Source organism: Colletotrichum chrysophilum (assembly GCF_026319265.1).
Source record: "Colletotrichum chrysophilum strain AFK26 chromosome Unknown scaffold_30, whole genome shotgun sequence".
In the NCBI taxonomy this organism is placed as follows: Eukaryota; Fungi; Ascomycota; class Sordariomycetes; order Glomerellales; family Glomerellaceae; genus Colletotrichum; species Colletotrichum chrysophilum.
Window position 1 is genome coordinate 96,191 of NW_026517317.1, and position 13,703 is coordinate 109,893.

General features: G+C 56.7%; 2 protein-coding genes across 2 annotated transcripts; one reads left to right on the forward strand and one right to left on the reverse strand.

Annotated features, from left to right (window-relative positions):
• Positions 1-632: 632 nt before the first annotated feature.
• Positions 633-2,889, reverse strand: COL26b_004782 (uncharacterized protein; the record flags this gene model as incomplete). The annotated part of the gene is made up of 3 exons (XM_053177649.1): positions 633-1,687; positions 1,736-2,024; positions 2,077-2,889. The coding sequence occupies 3 exons, from the start codon at positions 2,887-2,889 to the stop codon at positions 633-635; spliced, it is 2,157 nt and encodes a 718-aa protein (XP_053038361.1).
• Positions 2,890-10,835: 7,946 nt separating this feature from the next.
• On the forward strand, positions 10,836-12,703 carry NDH2 (External alternative NADH-ubiquinone oxidoreductase mitochondrial; the record flags this gene model as incomplete). Its single annotated transcript, XM_053177650.1, has 3 exons — positions 10,836-11,208; positions 11,269-12,573; positions 12,630-12,703. 3 exons carry the CDS (start codon positions 10,836-10,838, stop codon positions 12,701-12,703), a joined length of 1,752 nt encoding a protein of 583 aa, XP_053038362.1.
• Positions 12,704-13,703: the final 1,000 nt, after the last annotated feature.

Genomic DNA, 13,703 nt, shown 5'->3' on the forward strand with positions numbered 1-13,703 from the left:
CCGATGCAGAAGCCCGGCCACGATGGCGAAGAAACTTCATCATCCCCGAGCCTGGCCATTCTTGGCTGCATATTCAATTACGACGTTGAAAGAATCAGTGTTTCCATAAAAAGAAACAAACCAAGTCGTTCGTCGACCTGATCGCCCAACAAATCAGCATCGCAGGTGCCTGACGATCTCAGTCCGCGAACGAAATCGTCTACGCCTCCAACCCGTCAACAATATTCGCACTAACAGTCAACAACGCAAGGCCAATCATGTTCAAGTATTGTTAACATTGTTGTACTTTTTGGATTACTCTCACCGCTCCTCTCCGTGCGTATCTCTTCTGCTCTCGACTATCTGTACATGTGCAGCTGAAAGCCACGGGTTGTCGTACGTCAAACTCCGCAAGGCCCCCCAAGCGCCAGGCTTGAAGAGGAGGCAGTGCAGCGAGTCTTCTGAATACAGTTCATGTTTGAATTTATACTACCGCCTCTTTCGGTGGCCTGTTCATGTGTGATACGATGATGATGATAAATGTTATTACAACACCCCCTCGCTTGCCTTCTCATTTTGACATCCTGCCGCGCTGCGCCGTCCTTGGGTATGAAAACAAAGAAAAGTGACTGTTGGTCCTGTGTCACGTCTGGCTACGACGCATTGGAATTCAGATCGGGCCGTCGGGGTACTTCTCCGTCAGGCATCATCATGGTAAATTGAGGTTCGGGGGGCAGGCCGTTCTGTCCCGTCCCGGCCGGAAGTCCGGGTACGGGAGGAACATCTTCGTCGGTTTCTGGCCGTGCCTGCGCTCTCTTGATGCGACCTGTTTGCTGGTTGACCCAGCTGTTAACAGATCGGAATCTTGGTGGCAAGTCTTCGCTCGTCTCGGTGTATACAGTGTCACGGTTGCTCTTACTCATCCACGAGAACCGACCGGTTTGACTCTGCCTGATTGGGGGTGGTGGTTGCAGTGCCATGCCAGGTACCACAATATCCCCGTCACCAAAACCGGACGAAATCGAAGACAGCTCACTCGCCCGGTTGACTTGTCGTCTGTTGGGATCATAAGCGTCTGATGGTTGACGAGCCAATTCTGATTGATTGAAGAAGGCTCCAGCTCCCATACCCGAGCGAAGGGTCATGTTAGGATCGGTGGGGGTGCCGTATTGTCCAATGATGTGTGTCAAGGACTGGCTGGGCGCGTGACTGATGAGCGTGCCCGTTTGTGTGTTGTATGTGCCAACGCCGGTGTTGAAAGTGTCGACCTGGCTGGTGTAGGTGCCCGTTTGGCTGTTGAAGGTGCCTTGTCCGTTCATAATGGGTTGGTTGGCCCGCATCTGAATCGTGCCTGACGGGCTCATGGTCATCGGGCTGCCCCTGTTATCGGCCGGTGACATGTACTGGCCACCATATGCAGACGCTGAGCCGGGGCCAAAGTTGCCGATCGGCTTTCCAGAGTAGACGTCCGTGTTCAATCGCAGGGTTCCTCTAGGCCCAACTCCCTTCTCGTACTGAGGCGGCTGGCTCCGGCCGTCCAGGTTTTCCCATCCGCCACCCACTGAACGATTCCTGAAGAAGGGAATCTTGGATCCGAAACCGGGGGTGTCGCCACGGTAGGCAGACTCTCTGTCCCTCTTCCTTCGTGCTGCCCTCTTAAATGTCCTCCACACGATCCAGCAGAGGAAACTCGCAAAAATGAAAGACCCTACTCAAGTTAGCGACCAACGGCCTTATTTGGCACCAAAGAACATACCGATAGAACCGACCGCGATCAAAGCGTGCTCGGTTTCCGGGTTCATACGTGGCGGTCTGCCGTCGTCCTTATCCCGGCTTCCAGTCTGCCCAGGAAGAGCTGAGATGGTCTCCGCCGGAATCACTGCTGATGCTAATGTGGCAGTAACTGTGGGCGTTGGATGTCCATCAATACCCTTCCTGGGCGCAGACGGTTCGAGGGATGGCAGAGGCGGCAGACCAGTAGTCGGGGGCGGAGCAGAAGGTGTTGGGGCTGAAGGCGTGGGATACTTTGGCTTCTTGGGCGTAGGCTATCATGGTCAGTCATGTTCTCACATCTGAATGCTGGAGTGAACCACTCACAGGATCCATGGATGGCATCATGGTCGAGATCAACGTGACAGTACGTGCTGGGGCCGTGACTGTCATCGTCGCTGGGGGTGGTCCTGGCTGAGGCTCCTCAGGAGGCGGTGGTGGCGGCGGGTCGGGCTCTGCTGGTGCCAAAACAGGCGGTGGTAGTGGTGATTGTGGTGGTGGTGGTGGAGGCTCTTCAGGCTCGGGGGGACGCTGTACAGGAATCTCAGGGTGAGCTGCTGGAGTTTCGAAGGCGGGAGGGACTGATGCCGCTGGAGCCGCTCGGGGAGGAGGGTTGGGTACCGTGGACGCAGGCGGCAGAGATGAAGGTGTAGCCTTGGGAGGCGCTGATACTCGCAATGGAGGCGCTGATACCTGGGGCAACTGAATAGCCGGAGGAAATGAAGCCACTGGACGGGCTGATACTGCCGGTGCGGGCCGGAGAGTTGCCACGGGCAGTGGCGTGCCGTTCTGAAGGTTATTCGATGGCCTGAGACTCGCCTTTGGTGTATCCGGGCTTGACGGTTGCTCCTGTTGTTGTTGGGGAGGAGGGTTCTTGAGTTTCTGTTTCCTCTTCGGATTATCGCTGTCGCTGTCTGATCGTGCCTCTACCCTGTCGGCGAATTCGTGCCCAGGGCCAACTGCCCTCTTCCAAATACCACCTGCGGCCCGTCGGACTTGCGTTGCGTACTCATCGTCGGATTCCTCGTCGCGTTCCGTAAACAGAGAGGGTATCTTGATGTTGGCGGGGCGGGCGGCTCTCCGGGAAGGCTTCGAGCCCTGCTGGACTGCGTGGGGAGCCATGCCCTTCTCCTCGATCATCCTATCCTTCCAATCCGGACCGAAGAAAGTCGCCGAAATGTTCCCTTTTGTCAATCGGTTCCGACCATGGCCCTCAGTTTACGAAATTCGGTGTTGATATTCGGCGATAAAAGTTGGATGATGGTTCGAGACGGTGCGGTGAAGAACTATCGTTGCGAGTGAGACGTCGAGTCGAGTGCGAGATGAAAACACGGATAGTAAAAAAGATACAAAGACGAAGTAGACAATTGCCAGCAAAGGGGTCTAGAAGAATCGAAAGGAATAAGGCCGGCCTTGGTATGTGAAGAATGGAAAAAGTGATGAACACTAAACAAGTGGCGGAGGTATTGGCAGTAGAGGGAGAAGAGGGAGAAGGGAGGGAAGAAGAGAAGCCAGCCGAGAGAGAGGCGACAGTATGTATCAGATTGGGTCGATCATCTATCCACCATTCGCGGGGAGACCCATGCTGCATGACAGATGCCCCCCGAGATGCTTCAGGGATAGATCCAGACACCCCGGGCGGGCACCAGCACTGACTAGGACTGGCGCAGGAACTGGCACGCGAAAGCCGATGGGTGCGGCGCCCTAGTGGGTGGTCCGTGGATCGTAAGTCAGCGGTCACTCGCGTGGTGGTTTTGTCATGCCGTACACCTGTTGCGTTGCTGGTGCTGCTGCACCGCAGTGCGGTATTCGTAGGGGGCCTGCTGAGAAGGAGATGCGACCAGACGGTCATTCGTCACTCATTGGTGCTTTGCTCTGCGGGTTCCTGGATTCCTTCTCCCCGTACGTGTCCAGGCGTGAGGTTAAAGCCTCCTTGATTCTGCTCGCTCAGACTGGTCTTGGTCTGGTTGTTCTTGGCAGGCCGAACACGATTGCGCAGCTTCTGTGTGTAGTGAGCGAGTGCATTGTGCGCAAGACCAGATGATGGCATCTCGAGTAACAAAAATCTCGCACCAGACGTGCGCGAAAGGCAGGTATTGCAGCAGCAGCGGCACAGAGCCCCAAGCAGAAGCAGAACCGGCTTGAGGAGGTCGAGGAAGGTCCACCCCTCCCCCTTCTGCCCCTGCCTCCTGCGGTAGCCGGACAGGCCTTTTCGTCTAACCCGTATCCATTCCCCTGGCGTCTCTGGACAGGGACCCCGGAGATGGAGGCTCCAGAGCATGGCACGTAGCATGGATGGTGGAAGGTGTCTGGAATGGGAGATGGTGGTTTCCTGTAGCGAGTTGGACCAGTGCGCAACGAGGACAGACGAGCAGCAGAAGCTTGTAAGGGTCAATCATTGCCTGCTTGAGGCTTCAGCAGGCCACTGAAGCTGGGCCGGCGGTGGACGGAGACGCAGAACGCTGAGGGCCAGGGGCGAGGACGAGACGGTATGGGGGTAGCTTCATCCTCATACCGGTGGGGGAGAACGGGCGGCGGGCGAAGAGGAGGCGAGAATACGGCAGTCGGGATGCTGGTGTCAAGGACACCCCCAGTGAGCGCAGTGTGACCGTGGTGAAGATCGCGGCGGGGGGTCCATTTCTTCAGTATCTTCCGTAGCAGACGGCAGCAGAGATTCCCTCGCTGAGAGCCTGAGAGAGGGCGAGAGAGAGACAGAGAACGAGAGAAGTTTGTGTGTGCGAGCGCGTGTGTGTGCCGTGTGAGGTGTGGTGTGGTGGAGAGGTGAGACATCGAGTCGGCCAGTCTGGTGTCGATGCTGCGGTTTCGAAGAACCGAATCGGGACGAAGTGGGAACAACGGCATGTGTGGCCGCTAGCAGGTGGCGGCATGAACATTGCGGAGAGCATGTTAGTGCAGACAGCGGCGGCCGGCATTTGAGGGGTCTTTTGGGTGCAGTGCTGCGACGACACTTGCAGGGGGCCATGCGTCTCAGCGTGGGAAAGAGCGGGTTTCAGGACAGGGGAGGGCCTGTTGCCTTTGCCCTTGCAGAGTGACAGTTTGGGACTAGCCTCTTTCGGGAGAGACACAGCTAACAACGGTTAGGTTCCTGCTCCTAACTTCCTGTTCCTCTTCCTGTTCCTGGTGCGGTGGCTGCCGGGAGAGCGTCCGACGGCGGCGGCACGCCCTGACGCCCAGGGCACTGACGGTCCAGTGTCTCTCGCTTGCCCCCCACTGCGCTGCGGGCTGCGCATCCAGTGCTGGAACACCGCTGAGGCGTTGCGCCCAAAGTGCTGCAGCTGCAGCCCGCGGACACGTCGATGGCCTTCTAGATGCCGTTTCCTTTCTCAGTAAGGTAAGGTACGGATATCATCTATCTCATGTTTGGTGACAACATCTGGCCCCGTCACGTTAACGACAACAAGTCAGGCCGGGAGTCTAGACACGATAATACTGGAGCCTCAAGCCAGGGGCTGTTGGATAGCAGCAGCAACAGCCCCATACGCAGTGGGATATCCGAAAAGCACCTCACCCTCAAGTCCAGGTGCATCTCAGACACCTCGAGCACGGTGCTCTCGTCCGGTATGGGCAGTCCATACACCCTCTTAACCCGTCCTGGCATCTCATTCGTGACTTTCGGCAGCGTTGGGGGCATCAAGGTACGTTCCGACGGCTGAAGCTCAAAGTCACGTTGACGAGCACGTCAGAAGTCAGGTCGTCCCTCACCTCGTTAGGCACCGACATGGTTGACATGGGCAGCCAGAGCATCATACAATTCAACCGAAAGGCATCTACCTGTCCTGCAGTCACGAGGCATGGTGGTAAGGCATACTCGAACGAGAAGGAGAAGGAGCTGCTGCAAGACATCACGTCTGGGTCCCTGTCGCCTGACTGCAGGAGCTGAACTGAAAACTCGCCCTCCACCCTTCCGACTGCCGTCATGCCGAAATCGACGGTTGGTTCCATCCTCCAATCCAGTCGAACCGTTCTGCCCTCTTACCCCTGAGAAAGAAAGCTAGAAACCCTGAACTGCCAGCTTGAACGCTATCGTCATCCGTATTATCCTAAAGATGGTGGTGGTTGTCGGATTCACATCACATTCGCCAGCTTGCCTCCCCGTCCAGGGTCGTCGACGAGGAGAGGCGGGTGAGGCTCTTCAACGTTCATGCTAACGCAGTAGCAACTGCCGCTATTGGCTTGGGCCCCCCTGTCATTCCTCCGAGCTGCCAGATCTGGCCGACGGAAACGTCCATCGCTGGGCAAAACGCCCAGATTTTAGTTTGGTCGCTGTGTCCCCCCTTTCAATTCAATTTCTCCTAGCCGCGAGCTAGTTGGACATCCAATTCCTTCTGGAATTAGAGTAACCGCAGAAAGCAAACAAACACAAAAGCATGGTGCTTTCCGAATTGTTCGCTTTTCCCATCGATACTTTCGATAATTAGCCGCTGCTCGTTCCCGCTTTGCGACTTGTCAGTCAGTCGTACCAAGTCAGTTAGAATACGGAATACACTCAGTTCAAACCTGCTCGCCTCGTTCCAGCCCCTGAAAGACTAGCGGCCCCGGTCAATGGTCAACCGGCCTCCGACTAACGACGGGCGAGCGACTGACGAGCAACTCACAAACTCGACCGAACCCAAACCTCCAGGCTCCTGTCCCCAATACCACTGCTACGCGGCCGAGTCGGCCACTTTCGCTATTGGTCTCGGCCTATGCTATACCCCCTCTCTCGCGCGCCAGACAAGCAAGGCCCTGAGCCGCACGGCCTCCTCCAAGTCTCCAACCCCCAAAACCTGACTCTCGTCACACTCTTCGCACACTTTTGCCGTCCTAACCGGCGGGCTCCCAAGACCCGTCATCGCCCCGTGTTCATGTGTCCCACGCTCTTTCTCTCTCTCACACGTTGTCTTCATCTCATCCTCGACCTCAACCATCACAAATTCTCCACACCCCTCCCATTCCCCCTTCCCTTCCTGGCTGCAACATCTCGCAAAAGTTGTCGCACCCAAGGAGGCAAATAAGCTCCCATCTTGGCATCTGGAAACCTGCACAGGCGATCTGAGCAACCCGCAACTCCGCCGCTCATTGGCTACTGTCTCCCTTCGTTCAGGACTTCAGACAGAAGCTTGATCACCGCGCCAGCCTTGGCCGTCATAGCCGGAAGTGTTGGAGAACAAAGTTCCGTTCAACGTGAGCTTCTCGGCGAGTGAAGCGAAAGCAGTAAGAGAGAGGGGAACTCAGTCCTGTTCCTGCTCTGTGCCCTCACAGTTATCTATGTCTAATTCTCTGAACCATCTTGCTGGGTGCTTTAACCGACATTCTACAGCCTGCATATCTGCAGCGTAATTGCATCGTGAAGCCATGGCGGCGGGCTTGGCGATATATATGAACCCGTACCAAGAGACCGGAAAACTTTGATGCGCCCAGGAAAGCCTTCCAATATATTGAATCAATATGCTCTGTTTGGGCCACTGTCGCGATGCCTTTTCCCGCGGCCGCATGCGCAGCGATGCGTCCCAAGCCGGGATCAACGCTCGCTTGACAAATCTTCCGCGGCTTGGCTACCAACCAGCACAGTACATCATCCGCCAAGCTCACGATCAACTACCAAGAACGCGGGAGGGCATCTTCCCACCCACCGCATGGGTGCAGATAGGCGAAATGGATGATGGAATGCGTGCACAACAAAGAATGGTCGTAATGCCACGAAACACCGGTGTTCTGGACTTTTCGGACGTGGACTTTTCGGACCCACGACCCGCGAGGCCGCCTGCGTTGACGTCCAGTCCCTCCCACCCCCGATGCGTGATCCCGGGAACTTATGAGGGGCCTTTTAAGAGACACATTCAACTTGACGAACTAGTTGGATTCACCATCGACATTTAGAGTGGCTCTTGACAGCGGGCGGGCTGGATGGGAAAGAGCTTCCCATGTGGGCACCATGTTTCCGCCACGACGCTCCCGTCGTCGCCGCCCGCGCGCGCCCATCTGCCGGCATAATCAAATTGCGGGCATAGCTTCTTTCTCGAGCAGCCGCACTGGGGCACTATCATGCAGCGTAAAGCAATGTGAATGACGGATGAGCTGAGAATTGGCCCATTCTCGCCTTCGGAATTCTGAGGCAAGCGGGTAATTCTGAGGATGTCTGGCGATTGGGGGAAGAGGGGTTCGACATGATCAAGGTGAAGCCTGGACGGAAGTCGGCACTGCTGGATGACGAAAAAACGTTTGATGCCCTTCGTAAACTTCTCACCTCTTCCTCCTCTGCCCCCTTCTTCACACCGGCCGCGGGCTGCGATCAAACGCGGCGGTTGGCTGGCCGCTTCATCTGCTTTGCTCCGTCTGGATGGGATTCTGTTGCTTGCTTAGGGGAGGCGGCCTTTCTGGGATGGATGGAAGGTCTTGGCTCCACTTTCTCTCCTGCGTGAGAGGCTCGTAGTCAGACACGACCCTGTTTCACATTTTCCACAACATCTCCCTCTACGGTCTACGGGCGTCGGTGGGGGTGTTACCCTCCATCCACTGCGGCTACTGCTGGGCTCTCTCTGGCCGGGTTGAGTTTGCTGCGTTTCACAGTCTACTCGGAGGCCCGGCTTCGGGGGTGGGCGAAAGAGTGTAGGCACAAGTGTTGAACACGAGAAATCTCGCGGCCCCGTTTCGTTTACAAGGCCACGCTAGTACGCCCAGCTTCTTCGATCTCTTGGTACTGCGGGAGTAGGAGGGGACCTGCAGTTCGCGACAGTGAGGCTTGGCCCAAGGAAACTTTTCCCAAAAGGCGCCTGTTGCCGATGGAGCTGGTGTTGAGCCTCTGCCGCACCAGACCCGTGTGGTCGGGTTTACCCCGAGCATGTGCTTGGGTTTCCTCCTCATCGGGGGAAACCCGTGATGGCATCGGTAAGTCAATGATGATGCCTATATTCCTGTCCTTCTTTTCCAGTCTGATCTCCGGATGACGGGCGGCGTCATGATGCCTTCAGAAGACACACGGATGCGAGTTTCGCCAAGTGTGCGTGCCAAGCAGGTTGCTTCGCACGACTGAAGGTTGGGTTTTAGTGCGCGCGAGGAAGGGAGGGTGTGAAAGGGAAATCGCGCGACGGCGCGATGGGAAGCCGAGGCAGCTGCAAGGTCGAAAACATCAGACCGAGGCCACCCACTGCGCAGCCACATGTCTGGAGTTATGGTGAACCGGTCTGAGGGTGCTTGTTGCTGCTGCTGATGATGAGATTTGGCCCTGGGACGGACGTAGAGACCGTGACTGGGCAGTTGACGCAGTTTGATGACGGCCATGAATTGAGGGAAGGCCAGGGCTGTCTTTTGTACGAAAATGCGAGCCGGGCAGGGAAGCCAAAGTTTAATTGATGATTTGTGTCTCGCAAACTCCGAATTCGTTATCACCGACGGTGCCGACGGCCTCGGCGACGCTTTCGGGGAGAAGGAGGAATGTGGAACCCTACGGCCCGCTCAGGGCAGGTAACACCCCGGAGGCGGTGCCTCGAGACGAGGCACCGGACTGGGGCAGCCAGAGGTGGCAGCGGTGCGAGACGCGGCGGAGGGAGACATCGAAGGAGGGGCAATTTCGGCCGGAGGGGAATGCACGTCTGCTCCATCCTCGGGGCATCGGCAAGTCATCGGAATATGGGAGGGGCCCCAAATTCGGGCAAGTGACTCCAAGCCCTGCCCAAAGTATCCGTAGCGCCGTAGGGTCATCTTCATCTCCAAGAGCTGCGAGCCAAGGCGAGATCCATGATTCCACAAGCCCGAGATATGGTGGTCGCCTTTCGGAGGTGTTCGGAGAAGCGGCATAGGCCAGCGTTCTCTAGTCGCATATCTGGCCGGCTAAAGTGGCAGGCGGCTAGGTTATCTCATGGGAGTTTGCGGGATCTGAGGTGTCTTCACAAGCCATTGAGTTTCCGGAGGGAGGGAATGGCAGGTGATATTCATATGATTGATGTTTTGGCGTTGCATGTGCGCAAATGAAAGTCTCGAAAGTAAATCAGCAGCAGCAGCAGCGACGGGCGGCTCTGCAATGGAGTGGCTGGCGACAGAGATGAGGGTGGGGCCGCGTGAGCGGTATTAGTGACGATTGTGTGTAACGTAAAGTAATGATTACCTTAGGTATGTGTCGTGACAACAGCAGGGCCGCCGGGCGAGCATATGCGCGGAAAAAGAGCGCAATGGAGATTCTGGGTCATCTGGGGTTAGTGTGTTCTATCACGACATCAGTCTTATTTTAGATTCCCGGTGAATGGCCCATTTGTACTCTGTGGAATTGCAGAGGATGCGGCGGACAGAGCGGCCCGTAGAAAGAAAAAAGTCAGTCGGACAAAACGCCGGGTTTCGGCCGGGGCTGGCGGCGGCGTCCGCTGGCGAATTGCTTTGCGCGGGGCTTCCTCTCTTAGACTCACTCACCTCAGCGTCGCTGCGTCCTTGGCAGTGAATGGAATTGCTGATGCTGGATCAGGGTGAGTGAACCCCGATGGCCCACCGAAAAAAAACCACTATCCACATCGCGATGACTCTGATAGAGGAAAAAACAAGCGCTCCATTGGGGGAAGAGAGAGACGTCTGGGACGCGGCTGCAGTGTGCTGTGCGCGGGAATACTCCCCGCCAACGACGGGATCCAAGGTGCCTGAGGTGCCCTGTATCCACGCAGTGGTTCCCCTGTAATTCGGCCAAGACCTTCCTTCTTGTCAGCGACAGCGCAGTCGGCCACAGACTTCCGCGCCCAGTCGGCCCAATCAGAGCCCCTCGTTTGCGTCCAAGCTTCCGTCGATACCAGCAGCGGAGCGCGCTATCTCTGACCTCACCCCCGTAGCATCTGAAATTTTCTGCAAGCTGCGAAAAAAATACCGCCGACTTGGGAGGGTCCAGCCGCCAGCTAAATCTCTCTTGCCAGGTGCGTCACACACACCAACGCACACAACCTGGGAAGCCGGTCATCCTTATCGTTGCCCTTCCCCTCCGGCATCGTTCTGTTTTTCTTTCCTTCCCTTCCCTTCCCCTTCTCTTCCATTGCATCGTCGCCTTCCTCACCCACTCCTCATTCCCCAAACGGTCACCGGGGACCTCCCTCCCATCGACAATTGAAGCAATGGCTTCGTCCGCCAGAGCCATGAGCTCCCTTCGCGCGGCCGCCCAGCTCGCCCCGAGAGCTCCGCGCAATGCTGCCAGCGCCGGTCGCAGAACCCTCACCACCGCCACGAGAACGGGCCTGCGCACCGTCGCCGCGAGGCCAGCTGCTGCAGCTGTTTCCAGGACCGTCGCGCGCCAGTTCCGCAGAGAGTACGCCGATGCCGCTCCTAAGAGGCCCGGCAAGATTCGCAAGACCTTCAGATGGGTCTGGCGCCTGACCTACCTCTCGACTCTCGGTCTCTTCGCCTACGTCGGATATGAAGTCTACGAGGACAGGCACTTTGAGGACCAGGTCGAGTTTGACCCCACAAAGAAGACTCTGGTTATCCTGGGTACATTCACTCGGCCCGCTCCTGTTATTGCGACATTTTGATATTGACTCTGCTCGCCAGGCACTGGCTGGGGATCTGTCTCCATGCTCAAGAAGCTCGACACGGAAAACTACAACGTCGTTGTCATCTCGCCCAGAAACTACTTCCTCTTCACTCCTCTGCTCCCCTCATGCACGACCGGCACCATTGAGCACCGCTCCATCATGGAGCCTATCCGAACCATCCTCCGCCATAAGAAGGCCGCCGTCAAGTTCTACGAAGCCGAGGCCACCTCTATCGACCCCGTCAAGAAGGTTGTCAAGGTCGTGGATAACTCGGAAATTAAGGGCTCCATGTCCGAGACCCAGGTCTCCTACGACATGCTGGTTGTCGGTGTCGGAGCTGAGAACGCCACTTTCGGTATCCCGGGTGTGCGCGAGAACTCTTGCTTCCTGAAGGAGATTGGTGACGCCCAGGCTATTCGCAAGAAGATCATGGACTGTGTCGAGACCGCCGCCTTCAAGGACCAGTCCGCCGAGGACATCAGCCGTCTCATGCACATGGTTGTTGTCGGTGGTGGACCCACCGGTGTCGAGTTCGCCGGTGAGCTTCAAGACTTCTTCGAGGAGGACATCAAGCGTCTGGTCCCCGAGATCGCCGACCGCTTCAAGGTCACCCTGATCGAGGCCCTCCCCAACGTCCTGCCGTCTTTCTCCAAGCAGCTTATTGAGTACACGGAGAAGACCTTTGAGGAGGAGAAGATCGACATCCTGACCAAGACCATGGTCAAGAAGGTCACCAACGAGACCGTTGAGGCCGTGGCCACTGGCCCTGACGGAAAGCAGCAGACTCTCACCATCCCCTACGGTCTCCTCGTCTGGGCTACTGGTAACGCTGTCCGCCCCATCGTCCGCGACCTCATTTCCAAGATCCCCGCTCAGAAGGACTCCCGCCGCGGTCTGGCCGTGAACGAGTACCTCGTTGTCCAGGGCGCCCGTGACATCTGGGCCATTGGTGACTGTGCCGTTGCTGGCTACGCCCCTACTGCCCAGGTCGCTGCTCAGGAGGGCAACTTCCTGGCCAAGCTCTTCAACAACATGGCCAGGACAGAGTCTCTGGAGGCCCGCGTTCAGGAGCTCAGCGCGAACCTGAACGTTAAGCCCGGCAACGCTGCCGAGGTCGCCAAGGAGATTGAGGCCCACGAGCGCCAGCTCCGTCGCATCAAGGACATCAAGCCCTTCCACTACTCTCACCAGGGTTCTCTGGCCTACATCGGCAGCGAGAAGGCTGTTGCCGATGTCAGCTGGTGGAACGGCAACATTGCTAGCGGTGGTAGCATGACCTACCTCTTCTGGCGCTCCGCTTACCTTTCCATGTGCTTCAGCAGTAAGTTCCCATCATAACTTCCCTGGTCGAGATTGAAAAAGACTAACAACGCTCAGCTCGCAACCGTCTCCTGGTCATCAACGACTGGCTGAAGTCCAAGGTCTTTGGCCGTGACATTTCCCGAGAATAAGTACGAGGATCAGTTAGGTCGTTCTAGGCGTTTACGATTGTTTACTGCCTCATTTGGCACTGGGACTTGAAACTTATTCATTTTCTTTGTTTTCTGTGTAACTGTCTCTCTTCGCTTCTTTTGTGTATGGTGCCGGAGCGAAACGATAGATCGATCGGCTTAATGGCTGGCGCGGAACGATAGACTGGGTAGACTGGACACACACGATCATCCCCCCAAGAAGGGGGGGAAACATATGACTACCCTGTATGAGTTGTCGCAATAACACCTGTACAATGCTGCCCCCAAGAGTTCTCGGTAACGCTCGATGAGTGCGAATTGAATAATGACCACACAAACATGGATCTAGCTCGTGAGCTCGACGTCAATTCGGAAACTGGCGGCGCCTCAACTCCACCGTGGTCCTGTAAGTGAGTAAGAGCCTCGGCATGTTGCCAGCGTAGACGCCGAGGTATCTCCAGCCCGTTGTCGCCTCGGCCCCTACGGAGCTTCTCGGAATCCCAAAATGCAATCCGCAGCACAGCATCAGGATGGACGTCCCGCTGCTGTGCCTTGGCATATATATGACGAGCAGGGACACTCGTACTTTCGACGGCCGGGCATCTGGTCCACTGACGCACTTGCCGGGTAAGGTGCCGTTGAGCAGCGGGACGGCCCGAAGCTCATGCAGTGCCGAAGACTGTTGAGACGGGACGCCGGAAGGAGCCCTCTGCTCTGGGACGGATCCCTGCCTTAGAGAACTTGCTCGATCCGAGAGCTCGGGTCAGTGATGACTGGGGTTAGTGGTAGCATCAGGCGCAGCATGATTTGGTCGGGCTCGCATGTGGCAGCTACCGGAGGGGGATGATTGACACGATGGGGGGCCCTTGCGTGGGCTGCCTTCGTTTCTGGGTTTTCATTCTGGTGGGTTGGTTAACTTAAGACACTTTGATGCTCTGAATCTGCTTTTGTAATACCTATGTCGTGCCATCCTCGAGACAAGGTTGTAATTATCTGCATG